The sequence below is a fragment of the Diorhabda carinulata genome, chromosome 2, assembly GCF_026250575.1.
Source record: "Diorhabda carinulata isolate Delta chromosome 2, icDioCari1.1, whole genome shotgun sequence".
Lineage (NCBI taxonomy): Eukaryota > Metazoa > Arthropoda > Insecta > Coleoptera > Chrysomelidae > Diorhabda > Diorhabda carinulata.
This window is the reverse complement of record NC_079461.1, coordinates 22,577,971-22,593,954: the sequence shown is the minus strand read 5'-3', so window position 1 is coordinate 22,593,954 and position 15,984 is coordinate 22,577,971. Positions and strand designations below refer to the sequence as shown.

The 15,984-nt window shown below is 30.7% G+C and overlaps 1 protein-coding gene across 1 annotated transcript; it reads right to left on the bottom strand.

The window, feature by feature from the left end:
• Positions 1 to 752: 752 nt before the first annotated feature.
• Positions 753 to 15,932, bottom strand: LOC130903091 (cleavage and polyadenylation specificity factor subunit 1). The gene is made up of 20 exons (XM_057815356.1): positions 15,496 to 15,932; positions 15,194 to 15,408; positions 13,935 to 14,251; positions 13,464 to 13,714; positions 13,203 to 13,384; positions 12,820 to 13,066; positions 12,042 to 12,349; positions 11,326 to 11,637; positions 10,816 to 11,169; positions 8,800 to 9,133; positions 8,367 to 8,530; positions 7,815 to 8,029; positions 7,503 to 7,722; positions 7,091 to 7,243; positions 5,284 to 5,460; positions 4,140 to 4,272; positions 3,944 to 4,084; positions 3,296 to 3,425; positions 926 to 1,031; positions 753 to 868 (listed from the first exon to the last, which is right to left on the bottom strand). Exons 1-20 carry the CDS (start codon positions 15,665 to 15,667, stop codon positions 788 to 790), a joined length of 4,212 nt encoding a protein of 1,403 aa, XP_057671339.1. The 5' UTR covers positions 15,668 to 15,932; the 3' UTR covers positions 753 to 787.
• Between the last annotated feature and the right edge of the window lie 52 nt (positions 15,933 to 15,984).

Below are 15,984 nucleotides of genomic sequence, written 5' to 3'. Positions count from 1 at the left end.
TATGATCGCAGTTCTGAGTAGGTAGCAGAACGCCCATAATCTGTGAGAAAACACACATTTTGTTATTATTTAGTTGAGGCTAACATTTTTTCCAATAGTCCTCTCGTAACCTAGAATCAATAATATAATAGTGGCAGATAGATTGGGTAGTTGTAAGACTGTCGCGAAACACCTCCACTATGTCGCGGAAGAAATGTACTTTTTGTTAATTAGTTCAGTTTCAAATTTTCTACAAAAAGTCTGTTCATATATCTTGTATTTAGCATAGTTTCATATTTGCAATGTTATTCTCGTAAGAATTTTTTTAAATTTTCAAGTTGCATATCTAACATATGAGTATTAAAATTTAAAATATCAGCTCCAAATGAAGATCTGTGTTTACTACTAATATCCCAGATAAATGAATGAAATTATTATTCATAACTTAAATTATTATGAGATAGAGGTTAAAAAACCCGGACACACATACGTGAGGTAATTAGAAACACCATTTTGTTCTGCCAACTGCCCTATACATTATACACTTGAAATGGTCGCCACATTAATATACTAAATAATGAAGCATAACTAAATAATGAAAAATTTATTGCTTTCATGATATATTGGGAGTGTTGTATCAATGATTGACGGCTACCAGAGAAATACTGACAAAAAAATGTTAGCTTCAACTAAATGATAAACAGATAGACAATATATATTTTTTTTAAATTTCAGTTTACTGCTCCGATCTATCTGTAATAAAATTACACCAATAACTTCAAATATTGTAATGTACAAATTCTACAAATTAAAAATGATTTGTAAGTTTATGTATATCTGTAAGGTCTTCCACTAATTCCTCGACTTTAGTACCGATCTTTTTAGACACCTATAACAAAAAATGTGATAAATTATTTTTGATCGTTTAGAAACCGATTGGATTTACCTCTAATTTTTCAGTAATTGACAAATTAAGGAAATTCCAGACTAAATCTCCATCAATTACAGATCTTGCAGGATTATATTGCAGTTTCCTCCAACTTTTGTAAGTCCTATAAGAAGTTTTATGGTATTTTATTTTGAAAGCAAAACAAAACTTAAAAACACAATCATTCTCATATGCAATTGTAAAAATTGACGCCATTGGACCAAAAGAATTGTTTTGGAATAGTCCGAATATATTTTTATAAGTTTTTTATCAATGAATGTACATGTATCAAATATAAAATATTTTTTTAATTCAAATTTGAGAAAAAAATTACATTACACTATTAAAACTCAATTTAATTCTGTTTATTGACTCCCTTGATCTGATTTCTGCTTCACAATATTATCTACAAGCAGTAAGAAATCGGCCCTACAACCCATATAATCTCGAAGGGACTTCCTAAGGATCAAACTAGAGTTGAAATTTTTACTTCCTGGGTAACCTTTTACTCTAGCCAAGTAAGGCGTGCATTATCATGCATTAATAAGAGTCCTTTTATATACCTAATGGTACCACATGTAGTTCTGAAACGTCTGTTATATCTTGATTTTTCGTTACCACCAGATGTTGGCTATTCTAAGCTGAAGTAACTTATTGCAAACTTTACTGCACAATTAAAAGTTTTAGGACATTTTAAGTCACATTACATATATCTTACCCCATTATATAATTTTTTTAAAAATATTTTGAAAAAATTTTATAACAAAACAAATAGGAGTACTACAGGGTGCGGCAGCATAACTTCCTTTTTTAAAAAGTTCGCCATTTAGTCGGTAGATGTCGTAACGGAGTGCTAGTGGTCTCGTTCGAGAGGGGGGACTATAAAGTTTTGTCCCGGCACAGTTCAGTCGCCATCATGCGTTGGAACAGTGAGGAGCGTGCGTTTGCCGTTGAGGTTTACTTTTCGAGCGGGTGTTCTGTGATCGCAACCCAGCGCGCCTTTCGGAATCGATGGCTGTTTTGAGGGAACACTTCCCAGAGCGCCTTATCTCAATTAGGGGCGATTTGGAGTGGCCAGCCCGCTCTCCCGATTTGACCCCTTGTGATTATTTCCTATGGGGTTTTTTGAAATCCCGTGTGTATGTGAACCGTCCAAGGACCCTACAAGATTTGAAGACGAACATCCAGGAAGAAATTGCCAACATAACGCCTGCTATGCTGGCAAGAGTCATGACAAACGCCAGAAATCGGTTTACTCAGTGTATGGAGAATGGGGGACGTCACCTAACTGATTTGATCTTCAAAACTCAGTAAAACAAAACTTTATGTATGTGCCTGTATTATAAAAAACGAATAAAAATTTTCTGATTCATACAATAAGTTTTATTAACTTTTGAAAAAAGGAAGTTATGCTGCCGCACCCTGTATATCAAAAACACATGGGATTTCAAAGAAAAAATTAAAAGTATAAAAATTCCTAACGAATATGTATTTATTTGGTTAGATGTGGTTTCTTTATATACAAATATTGTATTATTACCATTGTGAAAAATATATTAATAAAAAAATAGGGAAAAATTGAAGAATATGCAGAAATACCTCGAAACGAATTTATAAAAGCTATAGAATTCACTCTTGCAACAAATCAAATATGAAAATGAAATATACAAACAAATTGATGGTTGTGCTATGGGGAGCTTCCATTTCAAGTGTTATGACACACTTAGTAATGGAAGATCTTAAGGAAACTGTCCTAAGTAAACTCGATATAAATATTCCACTCTTTTTCCGATATGTAGATGATTGCATTACTGCCGTACGAAAAATCAAATTAAAAACATACATAAAAAATTCAATTCTTACCATAAAAAACATCAATTCACAATTGAAATCGAATAAAATAATAAAATCAATTTCCTTGATGTCACATTATATAAGATTAACAGTAACATAAGAACAGAATAGTATACAAAAGCAACTTGGTCCTCAAGATATTTAAACTTCAATTCGTGTCATCCATGTCACAAAAAAGATCAGTGATAATAATTATCCGGAAAGGTCTCAGAAATAAGAAATTATTATATTATAAACTTTATACAATTTTTCAGTTATAAACAACTACTTGAATTCTTATAATTAAAAACGAAAATTTGGTATATTGCTAGTCAGATGATAAAAAATAACTGTAAATTAAATCCTTATTAATCCATAGAACCATTTATCGATTAATTTCGTCTTATTTTTGTATGACTCTAATAGCAAATTTAGTCTACATCTTTATTGTGTTTTTCAATATTTGGATTGAAATCAAGTTAATTTTTCAATAAGAAATCCTTCATTCGAAGTCACATTGTGTGAATATTTAATTCTATGTGAAAATGTAATTACCTGAAAGCTTTAGGGTTTAAACCAGCAATATGAGCTCCTTGAGACACCAGTACATTCTGTAACATGAGAAGTCTACGATACGTTTTCTCTGGTACCGGCATTATATATCCCAAACCACCATCTAAAGTAGCTAAAAAGAATATACAACAATGGATTAATAATAAAATATCCTTGTCATAACCTTTTTAATATATAAATCAAATAAACATTTATACATTCAGTCGGACATTGGTGTTTTAAATTGGGAAAAACTTTTGGGAGTAGCAAAATGAGCTATGAAGTCATCAGCAATTAATTAACGTTAAATATCAGCTTTCGGGGTTAAATTTGTTGTAAATTAAAAAGCTAAATATTGTTATAACGTCCAGAATAATAAACCACGAGAAACAAAAGGAATAAAATTTTATTTTATTATAGACTGCTTAAAATTGAGAATATCTACAATTTAAGAAATGGTAAATAGGATAAAATATATTGAGTTCTCTCACATAATCTGAAGAAAAAATGAGAATATACTCTGTTTAAGTAGCTCCAATTAACGTGAGTGTTGGAAATCAAATTTATCTTATAATTGTCCCCAAGGTATTCCAAACAATGATTTATAGAGAATATACTTCATTAAAAAACTGATTCAATTATTCAACTTACCAAACATTGTAATGAACCTTCGATCAGCTCCAGAAAAATGTTTTTTGTCTTCTCCTAATTCACCTAACTTACACCTAATTTTAAAGAATGTATTAACTGCTTGTCCTAGGTGAAAATCAGCTTTTCTCAATAACCTTTGACCTAAAATATTAAAATAATATTAGACGTTTTGACCTCGATTATTTAAAATATTTACCTCCTAAGGATTCCCTTGCTTCTGGTTGGTACATATACATTACTAAATTTTTTTCTCTATCTGAAACTAGGAATCCTAAATTTGAATTATCTATCATGTACTCTATGGCATATACTTCAGAAGGCTTAAAATCCTAAAAGAAGCATATGAGGTGGTTTTTATATGTTCTTATTTTTAACAGATTCAGAAATTGTTTATCATAACTATTGTAAATTAAACACTATTTTCATCGAGATTGTCAATAAGGACCACTATGACATTTTTACTTACATATGTGATGTATGAAATATAATTTATTTTAGAAATTTGGAATGAAAATAAAATTTGAAAAAAATTATTGGATTATAGTTTACCACTATATTCAACGAGAGATTGAGAAAAGTAGGTTTGACTAGAAAAAAAACTTCATATGGTCCGAAAGTTATGTTCTATTGTGCTTAAGAAAGGTGGAACAAATTTTCATGCTACACTCATTCATTTTTATATCGGAGCTTCAAATAAAAGCTGACACGGGAATGCCAAATAAAACTTAACAAAGTCTTAAGCCTGGGTTCTTGATCTTACAAGAATCAAAGGAAACGAAGAGCCCATAAAGTTATCAAGAAAGGAGAACTTACACCTTCTATTGACTCAGAGCCTTTGTGTAGTGTAGAAAAATACCTCTAGAAGGAAGAGTTTCAGAATAAGAAGCGAACTCATAAAAGTTCCATTCAATGGTAGATCAATCATTTAGAATTCTGCAAAAATAAATTACATGCCTCACTGAATTCGTTACAACTTTCAGGGACCAACTTATAGGATTAGGTACGATAAAAACAGATTGGGGAGCAGAATGAAACTTGAGTTAATTTATTTCTAGGTTAGTATAACCAAAAAAATGCTTTGGAGAAGAAACCACTAGGAACATAAATTCTTGAAGTCAGCACAGTTAGTGGATTTTATTAAAATTCTGGAACTGGAAAGCGAGTAGTCAATGTCGATTGCAGCACCATAAGAGCGCACAATAAAACAGTTGCAGTTAACTTAACCTCTAATTGAATCTATCTATCCAAGTACCACAAGAATCCATAATATATAGTATCTAGAAGTTCTATTGTATGCACTATAATCTCTAAATTGACTAGTAATTATTATAGATAGTTACCCTAGATACTAGAGACAAAGTTCTATATTCTTCTTGGAAACGTAGTAACGATATTGATTTGTAAACATCGCCAACTAAAAGAAGACTTTTTATGGTAAGTATCTGATGTGTATAAACTTGGGTATCAATGAATGCTACTCCGATTAAATCGTTATCTTTTAATTGCCAAATGTATATCTAAAACAAAGTAAAAAAAGTGCATTCTTGGCCAAGGTAGTACATTCGTTATTTTATTATCATTATACTTTTTATCAAATTTAGGTGATCTATAAATCAATGATCAATTTCAAATCAAAAGATATATTGCCTGCCATTTTATAACTCGCAGCACAAATTTGAGGTTCCATGTATATAATAATAATAATAATCATTACATTTATTTCTCACAAATATATAAACAGATAGTCTCAAGGGACTGAATAAAAAATTCGTTATAGCGAGGTTCGTTATATCGAGATTCAAAGGCAACGGGTGGTCAATTTTGGTCGATGACCTGCTTATTCTGCATTATAAAATGTAAAGAAAATAAAATAAAACTCCCTTACTCCCATAATTACCAAAGACTTGTAAGAAGTTGAGAAAATGTTAAAACAATATTTAAACAAGGACCCATAAAAATTTAATAAAAAGGACAGAATAATGAATGCTTATAAAATTTTAAATCATATCTTTGAATTTTTCAATCTCCATTTTAAGTTTCGTTGGCATCGTTAATATGTTGGCTGCTTTCAACCAGTTTACTAGAAAAAAAGTCAGTGATAGCGGACTGCTTACGTGTTGTAATATTGATTATGTTAAAAGTTTAAGCACATCTTTTGAAGTTGGGACAGGCAATTGACAGTCTTCTTTCTCTCCATCATCGTCCACATTCGAATTTTCGTTTAAAACTGAAGTTACAGAGCTAATGATTTCAATGAAGGTTACAATAACCACTCACGATTACATCATCAAAATTAACGAAATCTTCAAATTTTGCATATTTCGGTCGAGTGCTTATGTTACTTTTTTTCAACTCTCTAAACTGTCGCTGGTTTGTATAGAAGGCTGATCTGCATTGTCCTCTTGAATGGGAATGGTAAATCATCTTCTTGAAGCAATTAGAAAATGTACCTCATTCAATGCTTTTGTTGTCATCCACATGACATCCAAGATATTGATGTTTGTTGGTAAGCGGTTTTCCATATTCCTAAGGAACTGTTGAATTACCTCTTTTCTATAATTGACTTTCAAGCCTCGTATGATGTCCTGATAAATTGGTTGTAGTTTGGCAGTTGTATTTGTACTTGTACTTTAATGTTACTCAGCTTCCTAATGTTTCCATGTGTCAGGCAATTATCGATAGAGACGAGCATTTTTTTTTTCATTTATTTGTTGAGATTTTGAGGCCATTCATCAAAGGTCTCACCATTAATCCAAGTCTTTGGATCCGACGTGTATTCTGTGGTAAATTCAGTCACATTTTCAAAGCAGTGTGCGTGGTTGTTTAGCTTTTCCAATAATAAAAGGATTTAATTTGTGGTTTCCTCTGTAATACACATAAATTGTTTTCTAGAAAGCTTCGTAAATAATTAAGTAAATATTAATTTGTCATTATATTGTTAATAGGAACAATTGGTGAGAGCAAATATTTGCTTTGTATTAGGACAAAGAACTTCCAAGGCAATTTCCAATGGAACAAATAAAATGTACGTAAATTTTATGGCATTTTATAAGAAACATGTTGTAAAATATAAGAAAACTTTGAATCGGGATTTATAGCAAAATATTAGCGCCTATATTGTAAGGATATCATGGTAAAGAAATATACCTTCTGCCCCACTGCTGAAACAAGGAAACCTTTTACTTGAGATAGAGCCGTTACAGGTCCTTTTTGGTCCTTAGCATAAATTTCCTTGAATTTATTTTTGGTTAATGGCTGACCTGGTTCTGGTACTACTTCGATAATATCATAAATTAGAATCTAAAAGAGGAAATTTATCTTTCGTATACATACTGTGCTAAATATTGATATTAAGCATACAGTATATCATATGCATACATTTGTTGCTTATATATTGCATCCAAAATATATTTTCTATATATATCTTTAAAAAGAAAGTAAATATTAGATATTATTCAAGAAATGGTTAATTATGACCATTCACTAAATTGCAATATACAAAAAGCTCAATACAAATGTGCCCACTGGATACAATTTTATTGATTCACAAATTTCTAACCCTTCCTCTAGATGTAATATCTTCTCCATAATTATAATTTGTTCCAACTGCAATGTATCCTTTAAGCCCGGATCTGGTACCTTCATAAGCTAAAGCAACATTTTTCAAACAATTCACATGTTCCCATTCATCTAGATCTAATTTTGTATTTGGAATGATATCCCAGGAAACTGGAGAAAAAAGACATATGCTAAATAGCTCCTGAGCTGGATACGGAAACCTATAATAATATTGATAAATGATTATAAAAAATAATAACTTTTTTGTCGAGTTCAATAAATTTATTTTTTGCAATTTTGTGCAATTATTTACCTGTCTCCTTTATCTTCTACAGAAAGTTCCTTATCTTCACCATTAAACTTATAATACTGATTAGAAGGTTCTGAAACACTTGTTACTAAACAATAAGTCTTAGATTCCAAATGGTATGATATAAAATGAGGGGTACACCTTAGGGGTACTTTCCTCACTGGCCACGGAGAATCGTAGCTCAAATGGGTTGGTAAAACTCCAATTCTAAGCTCTGACTAAAAAAGATAGAATTTTATTCAAACTTGTATGTAAGTTAAAAACTTCGAAAATACTATTTAAATTTTAAAAGTAGATTGTTAGATATTTAAATTTATCCTGACAAAATTCAGTCCATTTTCATGCATTTTTGAAAATGAAGCAAAAGAAGGATGAGATAAAAAGAGACTATAATTTAGTGATCCAAAAAACGTATGAAAAAATTGTAAATAGTAGACCTCATATTTTAGTGAATGCAATGAAGACAATTTTATTCTGGTTTATACCAAGTAAATTTATTTGTTAATTTTATTTAATTGACAAATAAATTAGAAAAAAGTTATTGCTTCAACATACCTTTTTGTTGAAATATAGAAAACCTTGGGGACAATTAACATTATTAAATGGAGCGAAACTAAAAATTTCTCCATCAATTACCATGGGATGAGTTCTTAACTCACCTCTTCCAGTAATGAATAACCAATAAGGGTTGGAGCCACAGATGAAGACCCCATTATAACCTAAAAACAAATGAGGGAAAATAATACAGTTTCAAAAAAAATTATCAGAACATATTTTTTTGGCATAATAGGATATATAGACATTTTACATTTTATTTGGTATTAAATAACTCACTTGAGCAGAAGGAAAAGAAAATACATGAACTCTTTCATATTTGCTTTAACTACCATTTTAATATATTTGACTTTTCATCATGACTATATATTTTGTGTAAAATTATTTTACATCAACAGAGTATCCAAAAATTAAAAAAAAAGAATTTACTTACCAGCAATGTTATCAAAATATCTTAATCTAATAATTTTTTCTTGTAGAGTGAAATAATCAGAATTCTCAGTTTCAATTGTAGTATCTACGTTGGGACTGTAAAATATGCTGTGTTTCAATTTTTTGAACCTCAGCTTAAGATTTCCCCTATGAAATCTATATACTTCGTATATATACAAATCACGCTGGAGTCGAATCAATAACAATGGTTTCATACCATTGTTTCCCAAGCCTAACATCAATAATTCTTTAACAGGATACCGTTCTTGGAACTGATTATCATTTGGTGATGGAGTACTGAATGCATTAACTGATTCCAAACTATCTACCAACACCTTAAAGAAAATGTATATTAGTACAAAATAAATTCAAATTTCACATAAAAATGTATCCGAACTCGATTCATCAGTTTATTGAATTTGGGAATGGGAAAGGAAGTGATTGCTCATATTAAATTAATATAGGTCTTTCCTAAAACAAAATTTCCTCAATCCACCCCTTTCCGGGATATCATCCTTAAAAATTGGTGACTATAATTGAGTTTTTATTTTTTCTAAAATTTCAGTAAGTTAGAAACTTGAAATTCTGTAATTTTCGTGCACTCGCAGAGGACTAACTACGGGTATTTCTTCAATATTACTCACATTATACACGGGTGAAATTAGCAATCTTTACTTTTCAGCATTTATTATTAATCATATTACATTTCACAACTTTACTGTTCTCCATTCAGTTTATTAAAAAAGTATGAAATATGATGTTTATTTTTTTCTCTGCAGCTATTGGTATTAGGAAAAAATTTAACAATAATATTTTTAAATAAATGCATATTATACCACTCCCTTAGTAAAAAATATTTGTTTGGCAGAAAAATAAATACATAATTTTGATTTTTTAATTGGAAAAAATATGAAATTGTATGTAATAATTTCATTATTACATTATTTCATAATAAATACACATACAAACAATGTTCAAAAACGAGTTTGTAACAGAATCTAAAGCTGGGTGCCCACCATGCCGGGGTAGGCCGGGCGGCCAAAGCCGCGTTGATGTAGACGCCCCGGGCGGCTTTGCTGGGTTAGAAAATGCCGCCCCGGGCCGTGCCGATCCCAACCCGCATAAAGTAGGTACAGATCAAAGGAAGCCGAGCCGAACAGAAATATAGAGTGGGGACGTGCCGAGCGGCTTCAGTTACAATTAAACCTCTGACCGAACTAGACGAATTATTTTATTTTCAACTGAGTTTGTTTAGGTAGGGTTTTTTATTGTTAGTGATGGAGTAGAATGACGAGGTCTTCTTCATCTAAAATTAAATCTTTCATTAATTCGCTAGCCCTGTACAGCTGCCGTCCTCTCTTAAGGCTCGGGCGAATCCAAAACCTTTTTTGACGTCTTTTGGGGGCTGATTTAAAGCGAGTATCACCACAGCCATGGCTGACATAGCGACGTCATAGTCGGTAATCATTTTGAAAACACTAACACTTTAAGGACACTTTAAAAAAACTTCTAAAAAGTACTCTTCAACGAAGTCACCAGTCTTGGTGTTGAAACTATAATGTAGATAGAAATAGCCCGGTCAACCCTCCCGGCCTACCACAGCGTACTGTGGACCCTGCTTAAGAAACAATAAAAGTACCTATTTTAATAGCGTGTAATTTTTTCTCTAGCATTTATTATGCTTGGCAGGATTCAAAATATGTCTGATTTCATTTTAGTAAATGTAAAATGTAAATCTGTTAAGAGACTATCCATAACATTGCAAAGAAGCTCTGTTGGATAAAGGCAAGGGATATTAGCTAGATCTTTTGAAGGTAATTTAAGACCCTTCTTGCGATATGTAGTCAAGTATTATCACACAAAGAAAGGTATAAAAAATAGAAAAAACTTGTGGTACTACGTCAATAATATACCTGGAAGTATTAAAAAAAACTCTTTCTATGATCTTTAAATCTGTGTGCCCATCTATGTAGATGCCAATGCCCATCCCCACCCATTAATAGCAAATTCAACTTACCTTATACCCAAAGCAAAGATTCGTAACAAAGAAACTAAGCTTAAAGTCTGGTATGGAATATATTTCTAAATTAGAATTATCTCTAACAACAAATAACCAATACGTAGATTTATTTGGTGTTAAATATTTCTTCCACCAATTATGGTATACTTTCTGTTTAGGAGCTGGAGCACTTAAAGAAGGCATCTTGAAATCACCTTCACCATAAAGCAGATCATCTTCATTCTCCACTTCTGGTTTTGTTTCATGTTCTTTAATAACATGGGCTGGTATATGAGTAAATTCTTCAGGTATTTTGCTTGTGAATAGCCCGGATGTATCCTTGTACATACATATTGTAGATACAGGAGGATTCTGAATAAAATATGAACTAGTTATCTAAATACTTATTCCATAAAAGAAAACATAAGCCCAACAGACAGTAAAGGAGTTATAGGAGAAAAAATTAAAATCATAGCAGCCTTGAAGTTTCTTTCTATAATTGCTCTCAATATATTGTCTCATACTTACATTTGATAGTGTTGATTTACTAACCACCAGCTTCGCAGTACCTTTAGTTTCCCTTAACATCAAGGTAATAACTTGTCCATCGGCTGTCATTAGTGAAATATACGGGTCGGCACTAGAAACATGTACAATAGGCGAACCAAGATCCATAGGTACATGTTGTAATTGATTTGCACCTTGTAATAACCTTACAGATACTGTAGTGACTTGTACTATGTATTTATTATTCCCCAAATTACCAGTGTATACTGTAGGTCCATTAGTTGCAAAGCCAGTATTATCAATTTCGTTAATTTCTTGACCTGTTTGCAGTATCTGAAAATGGTAAATTGAATTGGAATTGAAAAAAGTATATTAATTATTATCACAACCTACTATAATTTTCTTCGAATTTATTGATAGTTTTTCAAAATAATGCTGTACTTGATAAACACAAAATTAAAAATGGTTTACAAAATAAATATATTGCTTCCAGAAGAATTTGTTATTTTAAGGGAAAATATCATAAGTCTAATTGAAATATGGGAAAATTAACATTTCAACATAGTCTGACTTGTTTGATATGTATGAATTGTCTCATACTGGGAAGTTTGAGGCAACTAATTCATTTTGGTCTAGAAAATTTATTTCCTCCAATTTGATATTAAGTTGTCACAATTAGATAAAATGTTAATAAAAACAAACAATGTTTTTGTGTTCAATGGAATTGAAAAACTTACCATAGTACCATCTTCTTGACTCAAAATTAAAAATGCATGCTGATCGTCGCCACTTTTAACTGTCCACATATTGGAACATCCCGGTAAGGTAAAAGTAGTGACAATCTGAGGCCGAATATTTTTTTGTAATACGCAGAGTGCACCATTTTTTCCATATCCAGCTGTAGTTACCAACTCTATATTCATATCCACATTATTATTAAATTCTTCACTTAAAAATGCTGGTTCTCCAATAGAAATATTTCCACAAGGGCCTATATTTAGTAAACTATCACATACTTCAAACACATAACTCGTTATTTGGATACCTAAAGAAGTAAAAAAATATTAAAGTGACACTGCAGTCAATATAATGTTTACAACACAAATAATCATGGTCACGATTCACCTGATATTAGCAGTGAAGATGTGTGAAAAATACTATAAGTGAACAGAACAAGAGAAAATTTATGTATTGGTATGGATTGATTAAATATCCATTTAATTAGCTTTCATAGTATGTAACCAGTTTTAGAATATTGAATAAGTATCATAAACTATCTTTAAAGAATATTTATAAAATAGGACTGCCTCATGAAGCACTGTCTTGTTATATTTCAAAGAGATTTGAGTTTATCATTAACAGTCAGAGCAATATGCTGATGTTTTATGTTTTATAATATGTGACAATACCTACCATTATACAGAGCATATTATGCAGTTCAAATAAAAATTTTTATAGATTCATTTGATTACAGAATGAGTTATAATTCAAATATGAACAATTTTTGTTACTAACCAGCTTGTTTTTGAGTGCCATATACTTCCAACTCTTCAGGGTCTCGGATGTCCAAAACATCACTAGCCATACAATCTGTGAGAGTATCCAACATTTTGTCCGCTTTCTCATTACGATTTCTTTTTGCTCTCGGTTCGTCATTATCATCTAAAGTTATTACTTCATTCGCCTGTTCTGTGAATCTCAATAACAGAGAATTGCCCAATCGAGAGCCCAAGAATAGAAAATTATTCTCACATACAGATATCTAAATAAAACAAAAACCCACACAAAGTTAATAAGCAACATATTAGCCTAGAACTCATTATAAAATGGGTCACATTATTTATGTATGTTTAAAATTATAGAGGGTAGGATCGTTTTTACATTTTTTAAATACTTACACATGTAGTAAGGACACTGGCAGCAGCTTTTTCAAAATGAAAGCTTCTAATATATCTCATACTATCAGCTAAAAGAGTTAAAACATATAATTCCCCTCCTTTTAAAGATAAAACCAAAGTGTCTTCTTCCAAAAAAGCAACTTGAACACAGTCTAATGTTATTTTTAAATCTTCTTGTGGTTCTAAAAAATGAATGAATTTTATATTTGTTGATATCACATTCAAGAATACAGTAGTATAGTTTGTTATAAGAAAGCTTACTTAGAGGGAAATTTGAAGATGTTTCTGCTATGCTATTGAGTGATACACCATATGGTGGAATACTCTGATTCAAATATATCAGTGAATTAACAGCTAGAATGAGGGTTCCACCAATGGGTCTTTTAATGGGAACAGCCTTCACACAATCAAATGGTAAATTGGCAACACTCCATATAATGGGGTGAACCCTTTGCTGCAAGTTTAAAGAAATTGCAGACATTGCACAAGTATCTGATCTTACAGCAACTCGCCTGAAATAAATAATAAATGAAATCTAAGTTTACTACTATTAGACAAGAAATTCAAAATATTTTATTTTTTCAAAATAAAATTGAAAAATAATTAATTATCAAATTTATAAAAATAAACTGTTAAATTTCCTCAAATTAGTTTTAATATAACAATATGCAATTTGTCTATGGATTATCAATTATACATTTTAAAGAACATAATTTTTATCACATAACTTACCCAGAGAAAGTTTTCAAAGGCTCGTATAAAATCAATAATGTAGGCTCATAATAACCGTGAAGAAATTGTATATCAATTATATTATCAATTTTTTCAATGAAATCTTTCAATACAATCATATAAGAAGCTAATATTGGTGCTTTGGTAACACTAGAGTTAGAAGTCATTGGTTTAACATCTCCATCATTATCGTCTATGGAAGTTTCACGCCGGAATGGTAAGACTACTAATTTTCTACCAAATACAGTCATTACAGCACATCTATTTTCAGGATCTACTCTTATTAATGGAACATGATGATGGTGTGTCCAACCATCCTATATCAAGAAATAAATTTTGAAATGGTAAATATTTTAACTGTGAATTGAGTTAAAAATATTACTGAATCACAGTGTGTTTTAATTAAAAATTTAAGAACTATTTGTGTCTAGTACTTTGAAATTATTTGATGTAATCTCATGGGAAATATAGGTACCACAGACCTTGATGAATTATGTTAAATAAATGTTTTCAGCTGCAGCTAGCATGGTAGGGAGGGTCTAGGGGTAGCTGAAGCCCCAGGGGTCCCGCAAAATTACTAATTTGATCATTAATTTTAAAAGCAACATTGGATCTGTAGAGAAATTTGCATTTTTTCCATAAATTGTTCAGAAATTTAAATGAAATATTTAAGTTATTTAAAAGCCAATTAATAGTGACATTTTTACTTATAATTCATATTTAATTTAAAATTTATATAGTTTGAGCTGAGCTTGATTTCCTCAAGTTTTTATTTGATTTTAGCCCCAAGCCTCACTTCTTCTTAATTCAACGCTGGCTACAACGAAAGGAATATAGCAGAAGCAGATGATTGTGGTGTACAATTTGAGGAGGGTTAACCTGCCACTTGTTGCAGCTGTAGCCAGATAAATTTGTTTAAAATAATTTAGTAGAAGGTACAGTACTTACATTTATTGCCGTACTTTAAGTAGTTGACAGAATTAAAGAAACCACATTCTTAGATATTCAGGTTAAATTAACACAATCATTTCTATAAATTCTGGCATACATAAACTTTAATGGTGAATATATGGAATTGAATTATTCTATGTCTCATTATTAAGATGAGTTATTTATTATATCAAGAAAAATAAGACATTTATTGTACAACTAACCTATTTAAAGTTAGCATTTTATTGGCAAATTCGAATAAATTTTAAATCACCCAATTTCTACACATAACTATAATTAAATAGATAAGTGACATAAATAATGCCTACTTTCATATCTTCCTCTTCAAAATAATGTAAGCTCAAAGTTCTCAAATCATGATTTTCAGGATCATATTCCACAACAGATAATTTTGCATCCGAAAAACCAAGTAGAAGTGCATCTCTTTGAAAACTCGCTAGAGACACATTTTGTATAGACATAATATTTCCAAATAGAGTGTATTGTGCCATACATTCTAATTTTGATTTTGGCGGATGAAATTCTAGAAATAAAATATATAATTTTTTTCTTACAAGTATAATGATTTGACTCATTTTAATAAACTAGAATCTGTATTATGATATATTACCAGAATATCTTTCTGATCTGGATCGTGCGTCCACATCTGGAACGAGTCTATAAACTTTTAGTATATTCGTTCCCGCTGTTACCAAACATTTTTCAACTTTATTAAAAAAATAGCAGGATATTGCGTGTTCCACTCCAGTAGCTGGATGACTTTGTCGGCAAATGGAAAACATATTTTTAATTAATGATTAAAATACATTAGAACTACAAATGAAATAAATAAGTGAAAAATATGTAAGCTGTAAACAACAACATAACCTCTTTCTTCTTATTTAGAGACTAATTTTTTTCTGGCGAGTGACCCCATACATGACAAAAATCATCCACAGTAAATTTTTGATAAAATATTTAGTTTCCATTCTTTGATTGGACTAATGGAATAATTCAAAACTATTTTTCTCCACTGCAGTAACTAATAATTTAATTGTGTATCTAAATAACTTGTCCATTATATCATATAAATCGATTGAATCAAATAATTCAGATTCTC